The 14,374-nt window shown below is 36.1% G+C and overlaps 1 protein-coding gene across 3 annotated transcripts in view; it reads right to left on the bottom strand.

Annotated features, from left to right (window-relative positions):
• Positions 1 to 2,760: 2,760 nt before the first annotated feature.
• The window catches only part of MDFIC (MyoD family inhibitor domain containing), an 89,113-nt gene continuing 77,499 nt past the window's right edge, over positions 2,761 to 14,374 (bottom strand). For all 3 annotated transcript variants that reach the window (XM_044763951.2, XM_044764000.2, XM_044764036.2), the window contains exon 5: positions 2,761 to 5,323. In XM_044763951.2, coding sequence (XP_044619886.2) covers positions 5,076 to 5,323 — 248 coding nt within the window. In that variant the 3' untranslated portion in view covers positions 2,761 to 5,075. The remainder of the gene's footprint in view (positions 5,324 to 14,374) is intronic.

Below are 14,374 nucleotides of genomic sequence, written 5' to 3'. Positions count from 1 at the left end.
GCATAATAGTTTACTAAAAGGTAATTGTGTAAATATGCCCAATTATTCTTTCTGATGATCTAACAAAATCTAATATAAAATATATTCATGGGTATTTCCCTCCTCCTTCTCCTCAATACCAATAAAACGCAGTTCCTGCAGAGCTGATCAGAGATGCCTTGTCATCTGAAGGTGTTACTTTTAAAAGATATCCTCCTTATCTCCCAGGCACTATTCATGTCCTTGAAAGAATTGTGCATTCTGATTGAGGGGTCATATGACGTCCACGTTAAATTATATAATAAAGGTGCTTTAAGACTCTAAGAGTCAGACGCACATGACGAACCGTGCTTTCTACGTTTTGAGATGACATTTTAAAACTTCTTTTGTTTCACCCTAAGATTGCTTGAGATCCTAACTATTTGTAGGTGTTTGACACCACTCCGCCACGTCTGTAATTGGCATAGCATCCAGCAGACAGGCTCTGTACATCTTTACACTGCAACCTACCAAGTTAAGAAATGTATTGGTTCAATATAAAACAGCAGGCTGTTTTTAGACATAGTTACTAGTGCACAAGCTTTAATATGGCTTGGCTTCATCCTATAATGAGATCTTTTGGTTCCCTGCTCAACAGGCTTTTATTCCTTTGCAAAAGGCTATGAACTATGTCAAGTGGATCAGCTGCTTTTGTACACCCTCTTTCTTGGCTTTGGAACGTAATTCCTTTGCTTCTACCGCTTTATGCATCAGACGGAATTTAAGAACCTTTTCAATTTTTCAAGCTAAACTTAGAATTTGTTTGAATTTGCTTTTTACTATTTTCCTAATAATTACATTCGCAACTGAACCTCACACAAAGGCTTGTCTGGAAGGGAACACTTAATTGCAGGGCTCTGCTTTGTCTTTAACACATCTAGCTATACCCCATGTTGGTAATGTGTCAAAGGATGGTTCTCTGAAGTGATTTCTTCACAGTCACCTCACAACTAAATTCAAGATTCTCGGTTAGCGAGCACGAAGGTGAGGGATCGAGGACATAAATAACGAACAAACAAACAATGGGACTCGAACTAGTAGCCCCAGTTCAGATGGAAGGCAGGAAACTACTCATGTTGACGTTTGGCAGCTTAGGAGCTGTAGTTTGTAGCCTCACTGGAAAATGTCACCCTATTGTCCCAGTTTGGTGAAGAATGGGGTGGAGCAGATTTCTGCTTGCCTAGAGATCTTACTTCCAGGTAGGGCCTGGCTGTGGTTTTGCTTATAATCTTTTGCTTATAATCCTTTTCACCTCCAGATTGCCTATTGACTTCATTAAAATTTGGTCATTTATATTGATAGGATATTTTCATTCACAGTCCTTTACAGCAGAGGGAGCAGCCATTGTTCTCTGGGAATTTTGCAATGTGAAAATATATGGTGGCTATAGTCACCACTGAGAGTTTTTGCAAAAATCATGTGGGGGATACATTAGGGCTGAATCATAATGTTTCTACAACCCCTTCCACTTTAACTAAAATCTCTAAAAGTAATCTTAAATAAGCAAGTAAATATTAGTAGCCTCACTGCTGGAACTAACAGTTTTCTCATGGGAGGTGCCAAACTTCTTCCCTAGGTTGAATTACCTGAGGCTTGTAGGACTCCCTTGATGGGCCTAGAGAAAACCAATCGCTGTAAATTGATTGGTTATAAGGGGACATGGAGATGAGGGGTTAAAGGGACTCCCTTGTGGTATAAATTCTTGATTAAAAAATATAAATTAGCCCGTTTAAGACAAACATGGTATGCTTTACTACATGAGTGTAAAGGAAAAACAAAAATGGATATTGTAGCATTTCATGAAATTTTATCTTGCCCGTCAGATTAGATGTACTAAACCTACAGGCCTACAAATCACAAGGAATTGGGAAGGGCAGAAAGGTCTTGAATAATTTGAAAAATCATCTTATTAATAAACTTATTCATTAGGTGGTTGGGTCAATCTAAGCATTTAAACTGGAATTCAAGAATGCAAGCCACAGAGACTCTGGACTTGAGTCTTATTTATGTTAGGCAGTGACTTTGACGTTTATAACATTAGAATCTATGGCACTGGTAGACTAGGTATGGATGAAGAATGGAAAGTTATTACATAAGGTTGCCTTGGTTACTCCTTGAACTGTTCAGAGAAGCACTGACTACGTCAGGTGAGGAAAATGGATATAGTCGATAGACTGTAAGAGTACAAAAGTAAAATTATTATATTCCTAAATAAAAACCCTTCTCTTAAATCAAGTGATTTTTTTGTTATTGTTAAATACCAATTGTAAAACATCTCCTACTACTTAAAAACTGTGCCACTAAGAAGCTTAGACGAAAATACTTCTGATTTATTTTTGGGTGAACTTCATTAAATCTAATATCATAGGTCTTTAGTGTTTAATCTCAACATATATACTAAAAAAATTACCTTAGTTTTCACAAGTTGAGAGATAATTGCGAAGTAAATAAATAGAAACAACTTACTAAAAAAGAAGTACAAAGCTTGCATTTTGACCTATTGTGAATTTTTTAAAGAACACTATGTTTTGAAATCATATATCACCTATGATTTGCAGTATAAACTGATGTGAATCTTACATAGTTCACCTCTAGCCATGAGTGGTTTAAATAAAGCAACTAGGAAATCTTCAGAAGGGGATGTAACAAGACAAAGAAAAGCCTTAGTTTTAAATTATAGTTGAATTTGTTCAAATGACAACTAATATATCAATTAGATAGAAAATATGCTAAAGCACAACAGAGAAGTCATTTTTTTATTTCAAAATAATGTATTCAGGATAATACAGGTCCAGTTTAAAAATATTTAAGATTAAGTTTCCACATTTAAAAAGAGACCAAATCTCTAACTGTAAACTATAGCAGTCGTGATGGCCATATAATTGAACAAAACATTTTACCTATAGAAATCCTAAAATACACTAAACTATTTTCACATTTACCTACTTTTGTTTTTTTCGTTTACTTTTTAAATCATACAAGGTACTTTATGGAATGACTGTGGCGTAGACAATACAGAAAAAGTACTATGACTATAAATATGAAAACCAAATTCTGCTATCGAATAATGTTCTCTGTTACAGAGCAACATTATTTTGAAAGTGCTAATATTTTCATCGCAAATAGTAGCAGAATATATTTAAATATTAGACCAGCCATTTGGTTGAAAAATTTTTCAGGATAAAACATGACATATTTTAATGATTCCAGGTCATTAGAAGGCTTTATATGTCAATACACAGATGACACTCTTACATCCTAATATATACGCATAAGTTAACTTAGGGTATATGTAAATATTCAGATTCTGGTTACTATGAAATACTACAAAGATGTTCTTATATTTGATGTAACAAATGAAAGACACTCTTTAGACAAGGAAGAGAAAGACAGTTGTTTACTAGAATTCTATTTAACCCCGACAATTTAAAGGTGTGTGTGTATGTGTGTGTGTGTGTGTGTATAAATAGCACTAAACGGGGAGTCAAGAATTTGCTAACTTCTTTTTAAAGCCCTTTAACTAATGACATAAGTAGAAACCAGGTTTCATCTTAAAGGAAAAATCATAGGTGACATTCCCATGCTTTAAGTTTAAAACCTCTTGAAAGGCTGGGTTTGCTAAAAGCTTTCTAAAAATATGCATTTGTTTTTACTATCAATTTGATATTCAACCGAAGAACTGAAAATAACTTTTAATCCAAAAGTATACTTTCAAAATTTCTACAAGGAGTTACATTAAATCAGACCAAAGTACAATTCTGGGGAGATCAAACTTAGTAGGAGAGGACATAGAAAATTTATTCCTCCTTTCATCTGTGCCACACAGTGTCGAGGTGTCAACAACTATGTACACAGTCTTCTAATTGACTTGTTTCTTTACACTTAAGGATCTTTATAACCTCCCATATTGACTTAATTTAACGTAAAATTGCAATAGTAAAATTTGGTCACAGCAGTGGATGTCAAGATGCCCACTACTTTGGAGAGAATAATTTGCATCTAAGATTAACTGTGCTTATAAAATATAACATTGGTTAAGAAACAAACCAAAACAAACAACATCTTCTCCCCCCCCCCCCGCCCCCCGAAAAAGACTTAAAGCTCTCAAAAAAACCAGAGAAAGCATATGAATAAATCAAAATCAGAATACTGGGATTTTAACATAAAAATCTTCTAATTTAAATGCAATTTGTCAAAAGTATTCCACATTCTTTACAAAATATAGCTATTTTAATGAGGCATTATGTTTTTATCAAAGACTTTATTAGCATTTAAATTATGTGTAAGAAAATGCATACTTTTATAGTTAAAAAAAGCTGTATTCCTGCAACTAAAGAAAATACATACTTAAGGCGTTTTTCTTTTAATTGCTTAAGGGCACACACAGTTCAGGCGGTCCACCTAAAACTTGGTCCTTAATCTAATTCACTCAAGCAGCAATGAATCACTCATCCTAAGAGGACTCTTCAAATACACATTCTCCTTGAAGCCTTCTGAATATTCCAGTAGACATTAGCTATTCTTTTCTGTGCATTCCTATAGCCTTTTGAGTTTCTCGTTCTTGAACAAGTGGAGACAGTGGAGAAGGGAGCATGGAGACCAACACTGGTGCCCAACTGCTGTGTGAGTTTGTTTCTCAAAGTTTACTTCAGAGTGAAGAATGCTTACTTTGAACCATTAATAGATAAACATCAAACATAAATTGTCTGGTTTAAATACCCACTGAGAAATAATATATTTTGAGCAAGGGGCTCTTGAGAATGGTTAAAAGAAACAGAAATACATATGAAAGGGAGGAGACATTTAGCATTGTTTTTTTTGGTCAAAATGTCCCTCAGTCATTGTAACCTATTAAGAAGTTTAAAAGTAGTTAAAATTTCACATATTAAACCATGTAGATTTGGTTAGAGGAAAAAAAGCTTTCAGGGATTACTTAAAAGAATGAGTTGACAGTGCAAATACTAGGTTACTTCAGGAGAATCTTACCATGTGCTTTTCTTCCCCCTTAAAAGAAAAAGTTTTAAACACTCTCCAGTTTTAACACAAAAGATAAATATTTATGAAGGAAAACAAATTCCACAGCATTCCATACAGATTTCCAAACAGTCTGATGATTCACAACAGGCATCCATGATGCCACAGTCCATGTCACAAGGGCAGTTACAGTCATCCCCCATTTCATCTCCGCAGCAACAGCAGCAGGCTTCTGAGGTGCAGATGCCACAGGAAGCTTGTCCCAGGACAATATTGCAGAGGGTCAGGAATTCACAGAACAAGCAGGCCAGGATGCAGTGGACACAGCAGTCTTCATTTTCAGTTGGGAAGAGACCGCAGAGTGAGAAGAAGGAGGAACAGAAAATATATAAATCATCAATAGACTAATAAGAATTGATCAAAATAATTAAGTAACCCAGAACCCAATGACATGTAGTCCTAAAAGTCTTTTGTGCGCTGGAAGCTTAAAAAGAAACTTAAGTCAAATTCTAGATGAGTGATCTTCAGAAGTAGATACTGCATTTGGAAAAAAAAAAAAGATTGTAGTTGTGTATTCATGTGTGTGTGCATGTGGGTTAGATTATTACTCTCATACACTGTGTAATGGTCCCTGGTCCTAGGTTCCACTTTTCTATGCCTCTTATCCATCTTCCCTATATCCTATTTTTCTCTATTACATAGGCTAAAATAATTCCATGACATTAAAGTCCTTCAAAAACAGAAATTTGCTTCAACTGTTCCACCAACCTGTTCTAAAATTGGGGAAAAAAAATTAAATCTGATATATTCAGTATATTATTGAATAACTGATTCAATAGTTAAATCGGAATCAACATGTTTACTTTCCAATAAAATTGACTCAGTTTCATGGTCTCAGATTTTTTTTTGATTTCGCAGAATTAAAGAAAAGCAATGAGACTCTCTGGCTGGATCGAACCATTGTTTCTGGAATAGTTCTTCTGCCTATTTTTAACAGGAGATTTGTACCTTAGCAAATATGAATAATGACACAGTAATGTTGCTTTCCCACTGCCTGTGTGGCAAAGTACTTTACTTTTCTATTATTTTCTGACACATCTTTAATGATGCTTCTCTAAAAAACAATGTTCACCAAACTTCATGAACTGACATAAAACCATGAGAGATCAGACAGATTACAATCTAATAAATTTAGTAAGCCATATTCTAACCTTCTTTCCTTTAGAATTTTGGGGCAAGTGAGAGGAACAATTGAAGAAAGTTTCTATTTCTGGAGGACTTTAACACGTGTAATAAAATATTTAAGACCAATGTTATACCTGTCCAATTTCAGAAATATTTGTGGGTTTTCACCAGGATTATTTCTGGGTTGTTTTTTGTTTGTTTGTTTGTTTGTTTTGTATTTTGTACAATGCAGGTTTTAATGCGGGGTTCTACTTCCAATAACAGCAACAATATAGAACGATCCCCACCACCATCCCACTGTCACATGCCCTTTGTGTTTCTGTATTTCGCTTTAAAACTGAGTGCCTTTGATGGAGTTTCAGCAGACTGTGTGACTATCCCATCATAAACTCCCCAACTCCTTGAACATCCTCCTGTTTTTTGGTAGTCTCTAAATTTGTAGACAGTCTCTAACTTGGTAAAAGGGGAAAATGTGGAAATACAAGGTTGTACTCTACATGCCAGATGGCAAAAAGGAGGGAGGGTCAGAAAAGAACTCAAAAGGGAAACGCCAGAGTTGCTTGTAGAATTATAGACTAAAAGAACACACCAATCGTTCCCTCCATTCTTCTCAGCGCCAAGCCCACTCTCACATACAATGGTCTTTGGAGCAAATGGAAAAACATCATGGAGTTATAAGAGTCTGCAGGTTTCTCTCCATCTTCCCCTAACGTTTTTAGTAGTATCTAACCATATTAGGAGAACACTGAAATCAACTACATGAATCCAAGTCTATAGCCATCGAAAGTTCTGGGTTTCTAGAGAGTGTCTGTCTCTCTTCTACACTCTTTCTATAAATGTTTAGCCTACTATCTCTCTTATATGTCTCTGTTCAGTTGAGCTTTTCTAGCATTATATTATCATCAGGATTTGTAAAATATTTCAAATGATATAAAGAATTAGCTTTATTATTATTAAGAAAATAGTGATTTATTGGCAGAAAGCCAGTTCTATTCAATATGCCTCCAAACACAAAGTCATATTAACTGATTCTAACACTTCTGACTCTAACTTCTGCTGTGGAATGCTTACATTTCAAGACCGAGAGGGGGAATCTACAAAAATTCACTTGACACTGAAGAAACTTTAACTGGATATTCTTAAAAGCCTAAGAATAGTTACTGAAAATTAGGTTCTTTATGTACTAATCATAAGATACATCATACATAGAACTATATGTAATGGATCTATCAATTTTAAAGGGGAAAGGATGCTTGTCCCACCCAGCCTTAGAAATAGAGGGTTATAATATCTTTGAAGTCTCCTATGGTTCCTTCCTAAGTACATCTTCCTCTCCCAAGATATAATTACTGTCTTGAATGTTGAGTGGATCTTTCCCTTGCTTGTACCTTTTACAACAGTGAATGTGTAAACATTCCTACATAATCTCTCAAAAAGGAAACAAAACCACATGAATTCCTGTGAGCAGCATTTTTTGCTCAACAGTATGTGTTTCGGATTTACCATTGGTGATTCATGTAGCTATGGTTCAATTATTTTCCAGGTGTATAGTATTCCATTGATTGGATAGATATATAATTTATTTATCTATCCTATTTATGAATATTTTGGTCATTTCCAGCATTTCTGATATTCCAAACATTACTGTCTGAAACAGTTTTGTGCAGGTCTTCTACAGCACACATGTTAAATAACTAGCAGTAGAATTGTTGAGCCATAGGACATGCATGTTTAATCTTATTAGGTAATACCAAATTTGTTTCCAAAGTGACTGCTTCAAAATTTATTCCACTGAGTATGAGAATGCTCATTGCTCCACTCCTCACCAAGCTTTGAAACTGTCATGCTTTCATGTATGCTAAGTAGTTGAGTGTGAAATGGCATCTCATGGTGTTTTCACTTTGCATTTACTTGTTTACTAATAAGTTTAGACATCTTTTAAAGTTTGCTGGCCATTCACGTTTCCTCTTCTTTGAAACAGATGTTCAGGGTGTTCAGGCTTTTCCCTCACTTTTCTATTGAGTTACCTCTTTTACTCTTATTGATTTGTAGAAGTTCTTCATATATTCAAGATACCAGTCCTTCATTAAATACGATTGTCTTCTTTCAGTATGTGGCTTTTCTTAGTTAAAGTGATGAGAGAGAGATGAGTTCATTTTTAGACCTCAAGAGTTTGGAGTGATGAAGACACCTCCAAATCAAGTCTTGTAGTTAGCTGGAGATAGGGGAGTACGTGGCTGAGCAAGTGCAGAGGCAGACAGACAAGTGTGGCAAATCAGTCAGTGAAACGAAGAAGAGGAGGCATTAACAAGATTTGGTAGCAGAATGAAATAAAAAGTCTTGCATTCAAAACAAGGGAGTCTGGCCATGCGCACATATAGAAAAGAAGAAGAAACTAGCAAGTAATCAGGAGGGGGAGACTGAACGTGATTGATGTGAAATCAACAGCCTTCAGGACGAAGAGGGACACGAGTGGCATTCTAAACTAAACAACTCATTTCTGCTCATAGGATATATTCATTTGAGAATGAAAATCTCTTCCAGATCTTAGACAATAGCGACAGTTGTCCTACAGAAATTAGAAGCCCTGGGCCAGCACAGTGGCGTGGTGATTAAGTTTGCACACTCCACTTCGGTGACCTGGGGTTCACTGGTTCAGATCCCAGGCACAGACCTACGCACTGCTTATCAAGCCACACTGTGGCAGGCATCCCACATAAAAAGTAAAGGAAGATGAGCACAGATGTTAGCTCAGAGCCAATCTTCCTCAGCAAAAAGAGAAGGATAAGTGGCGGATGTTAGCTCAGGATGTTAGCTAATCTTCCCCCCACCAAAAAAAAAAAAAAGAAAGAAACTAGAAGCCCTAAGCCAGGAATAGAATCTCTCCAAACTCCTGCTTTTAGCCAACAAGATCAACAAATTAATTTGTCGTATTTTCAGTAAACAAAGAAAAAGAAAAAAAAAAAGATTCTTAGCTCTACATAGATCAAACACTCCTTTTCTATCCTGTCTTCTATAATATAACTGATTTCTATAATAGGTGTGAATGGTTGTTTTACATAGAATGGGAAGCCTAGTGTTAACACAGGAAAAATATTTATTTGCTGTTTTCAGAATTAAGAAATGTATTATCTTAGGAGAGGAGATGTTTGTATCATTCTTCTATTTTTTAAAAAACTATTTATTTGAAAAACTAATGTTGCACTAACTTCTGTTTTATGCTTTTTACAAATATTAATTCATTTAATTCTGATTATATTCCTAAGAAGTACCAGTATTATCCTCATTTTACCAATACAGAGACAGACAGAGAAAATTTAGGAAATTTGCCCAAAGTCATGGAGGCAGTAAGTAGTTGGCCTGGGGTCAGAACCCATGTGCACCCCTCCACAGTCCATGCTCTAATCCACATGCTATGCTGCCACTGCAGGAGTGGGCCACTTCTAACACTTGGTTCATCTGCCTTGGGGGAAGATCATTTATAAATCCACAGCTTTCTGCTGATTTGTCCTGCTGATCTGTTTTTAGCCTTGATTCACTTTCTTTTTCCTTTCAAAAGATGATTCTGAATTTCAGTTTTAATGAAGAGTTGATAGTAAATGTTAACCTTCAACAAGTAAGAGCAAAGTTTATGAGTTGGGGAACTGATAAACTACCAGTCACACTGTTGAAATAGACATAAGAGGGTAGGCAACCAAGAGAGTGACGATGTCTCAATCAAAGAAACAAATCTGTAAATTTACAGCATAAAAGGTAAAGTCCATAGTCACATGAAGAAGAGCAATGTAGAGATGACATGGGAACTCCAGTGGTAAAATGTACGGTAATGACAGAGGTCTCAAAAGAATAAGCTCTTTATGTAAATATTAAAACTTACAAAAAACAGACATCCTCTTAAAACATAGGTCCTACATAATTTACTACAAAAGCACTTTTGGCTACTGTGAAAAAAAAATTTATTAACAGGCACCTGAAGAAGCCATAAACCAAAATGCATTTTAGAGATTAAAGTGATATTAAACAAGATGTATTTACAGAGACATCTATCAGAAACACATTCATTTTCTATACTTTGTAAGTAGAGAAATACTCAGATATGACAACAACAAAAAAGAAACAAAAAAATGGATTTCTAAATTCTATCAAATCAACTTAATAATCTGATTTTTTTTTGGTAAGGAAGATTCACTCTGAGCTAACATCTGTTGCCAATCTTCCTCTTTTTTTTTTCCTTGAGGAAAATCAGCTCTAAGCTAACATCTGTGCCAATCTTCCTCTATTTTGCATGTGGGTCACCGCCACAACATGGCTTGACAAGTGGTGTAGGTCTGCACCCAAGATCTGAACCTGGGAACCCAGGCTACCAAAGCAGAGTGCTTTGGACTTAACCACTACACCATGAGGCCAGCCCCCAATAATCTGATTTTTATTTCTTGCCATAAACATTTTTCTTTAAGTTGTGTTCGAGAAAGAGTAGTTTCTTTGTGAGTTGCGGTAATGCAAAGGTTAAACTAAGAAGAAATAGCTGTTATAGTTTCTACCACTGCCACTCCCACCACTCCTAGGGGAATCAAGAATCATAAAAGGCAGGAATGTGTTGGTTTTATTTGAAGCAAAGAGAGGATTATAAGAATTATCAAACTAAGAGGACTTACAAGAGAAAGAAACTTTAAAAAGGAGGAGTCCTCTGCATCCATGTAGTTCACTGCCAGAAATAATTCTTTTTCCCCCTGTTCTTGAGGTTTTCAGTTTTTACGGTTTTATTCAGTCATATTTGCAGTTATTGCCAAAAGCGTTTAACCTTTGAGAAGCCAACTAGGTTCTGGGAAGGATGCCTGTCCCAAACTGGGCCAAGCAAGAATTGCACAATTCGGTATACTACTGAGAGCAGAACTCAGCACTAGACTGACAGCTACTGCAAATTTCGGAAAACAAAGGAACACACCAGCAGCCAAGTAGCTAAAAAGGCATAAAAAGAAATTTTTAGCACAATGTTTGATTTAAAAAAAAAAAGTTATGAATTACTGCAGACACAAACCCAAACAAAATCTCCGAGTCCTATAAAGGTCATCAGTGTTGAACCCCTGCAGCTGGCAGACCTGGCAAGTGTCTAGCTTCCCAATACCATGAAGGTAACAAGTGACACCTACTTCAACTGCATCTTAGATGACTGGGCAAAATATATCTGTGACTGATCAAAGGGGCTTCATTCTGTTTAAGATGAGACAAGGTTCACTTTTATAAGAACGCATTAGTTTAATAATGAAACTATCCCATATTGACGTGCCCAATCAGATGGCCAAAAACACGAGGAAAATATGAGGAAAGCAGTTTGTTAGTAAAAGAGCCATCAGAAAACTATTTGCAGAGTAAACTCAGCTCTCTTCTAAATAAGTCTCATTTTTCTTTAGCTTCCTCTTTTAAAATGTGGTATGACAGGTGCTCTGAATTTCTTGGAACAAAGACACCAAACAGCGGAGTACAGAGAAGGGCAAAGAGCGGTGAATTCTGAGAATAACCCACAACCCATTTTTGAACGAATGCGGATTTATCTGTGTTTTATCTTGACTAATCTCTAATAACATTTCCCATGACTTAAAATGCTTGAAAATACTTTCTTAATCAGGTCCCCATCACATAAACTGTATACTGTGAAACAGAGGTTCATTATTTTGAACAGGCCAACAGCATGCCAAAAAGCAACTGCAGATTAGCAGGTGAGCAGTCAGTTATGTGTAATTAGTAATTTAGGAAATTGCATTGAGATCAAACGTGACTCTATAACTTTGCAACCAAACCTACAGAGAACCCACAGGTGTCCCCAGGTGTTTAGCTGCTAAGGCATACATCTGCCCGGCAGGGGTGCAATGAACCCCTCACGCAGAGCAAGCCTCATTGGGTGGAGGCATTCCTCTTCCCAGATATTGCTTTCCTGTGACTGTTGTTTCTCAATACAAAATCAAAAGGCAGGCTAGAAGAAGTGGGTTTTGGTAATCCTGAATTGCAGCCAGAATGGCTAAGTTACTGTCTGGCCTCTGTGAAAAAGCCAGCTGTGAGGGACGAGACACAGACATCTCCAGGGAGCTGTGCTCCTCAAGTGTTTGTGGGGGCAGGAAATATCTACTAATACAGCACGGTAGCTCAGCTCCAAGTAGTTCCATGTCTCCAAGCCAGAGGACGCACAGCATTCTGGCCTACAGCCCTAGAATGACCTGCTGCCTGCATAAATTGGCCTGAAGTGCGCCTCCTACACAGAACTCTCTGGCACACTGCTGTCCCCGCGAGGCCATGCCTCTTAGCCAGAACATAGTCAACATTTTCCTAGTGGGGAAGAAAGCGAGTTAGGTCAGGAGGTAAGAGAAAGTGAAGAGCTGCATTTTCCACTGCAGCACAGAGACCACACTTACAGAAACTGAACAATAATCTTCACTATTATCGTTCCTCTCAACCAACCCCAAAGAACCCTGGAAAAAAACAGCACCGTTCTCTGACACCCCACGAAGGGACTCCTCAGTAATTTTCCCACCACGTGTCCAAATTCTGGAATCCATCCTCCTTCTATGGGAGGTACATTCAGTAAGCAGATAGCATAGATTTTTGCTTCTCTTATTCATTTATCCTGCTGCCTCATCTGTGGTTGATTCATTAAATATTCCAAACTCTCAGAGAGATTTGATCCAGTAATTGTTGGTCATGACTTAACTGGAGCACTGATCCAAGCAGTTCTTTCTAAAGAGTTGCATTTTACAGAGTCTAGGAAGATAACATATGTACCAGGACAGCTTTTGTTTCCCAGGAGCTTTACACAGGAACCTTAAGAGGAGTAAAAGCTCAGTTAGTAGAGGTGTTTATTTAAAACACTTTACATGTAAAGTTAGTATGTGGGCAGACAGGAGGTGAAAGAAAAGCTAAAAAGTACTGATGGTGTAAATATTTACATTAGTTTATGGAATCTCTACAACATATTAAGATCACAAATTTGGTCGCTGGTAATAACAGTAGTGTCTTCACAGGCTTATGGTGAAGATTAATAAAGACAATGCATACAAAGTGCTCAATAAAGGATTTATCAGCTAAGTACTTACTAAATATTATTATTGTGATAGCAACAAAGTTGATAAGCAATATTCATTCTAGAGAGGCTCACCTCTCTACCTACGGATCTTCAATTTACTCTGATCACCACAACAAAATAGGGCCATTCTATTTTAACCTAAGGAAATTTATAAAAGCCTCTGTTCATAGTTTAAATACTTGAAAAAAAGAGAACCAAGGAGGCAATTCTGAGAGACAGAGACTGCAAAAGAATGGCACATAAATCTGTCTGGAAAGAATTAGTAAATCTTGTGTTTGGCTACAGCAGAAGATTTAGAAATAATATTTTTCCATATTTAAATTATTATCCATCTATTTTCTCAGGAAGCTAGAAAGCAAAAACAGTAAGACTATACTTAATTTACATGTATTTAATGCTGACTTTATTCAGTTGACCAGTTGAAATATCTCTAATCCAAAAAGTTTAATTAACAAAGTTGAACACAACTTTTGGATAACAAAATCTACTTTACATCTTAGAAGCATTTTCCTAGAAAGAATCAATGACTAACAACCTGCTAAAGTTGGTCACAATACCATCTACGGCTAGGACAAAATATAAGACAGTAAATCCTCTAGTTTTAATGAAAACATTAAATATATAAACATATTTATTTATATATGTTTATATATGTTATATATAATATAAACATATTTATATATGTTTAACATTTTTAACAACTGTATTTATTTCACAATTCATAATTCAGCTTCACCTCTTCTTATCTGGGCTTGTTTAAATATTGTACAGGGTATATTATGAAAAGAAATCAGTTTTTTTAAAAGACATATAGTACCCAGGTATTGGGGTGATCCTGCCGAGTGTGAGGATGATGATGGTAAAATGACACCCTTGACATAGCAGATGTTTTTTATTTATTGATATTTATTGAGGTGTAATTGACATTTAACATTATATTAGTTTCAGGTGTACAACATAATGATTTGATATTTGTACATACTTGAAAGGATCACCACAATATGTCTAGTTAATATCTGTCGCTATATCTAGTTAGAAAATCTTTTTCTTATGATGAGAACTTTCAAGATCTGTTCCCTTAGAAATTTTCAAATATGTAATACAGTATTATTAACTATGGTC

The sequence above is a fragment of the Equus asinus genome, chromosome 1 (genome assembly GCF_041296235.1).
Source record: "Equus asinus isolate D_3611 breed Donkey chromosome 1, EquAss-T2T_v2, whole genome shotgun sequence".
NCBI lineage: Eukaryota > Metazoa > Chordata > Mammalia > Perissodactyla > Equidae > Equus > Equus asinus.
This window is presented reverse-complemented; position numbering and strand designations above follow the sequence as displayed.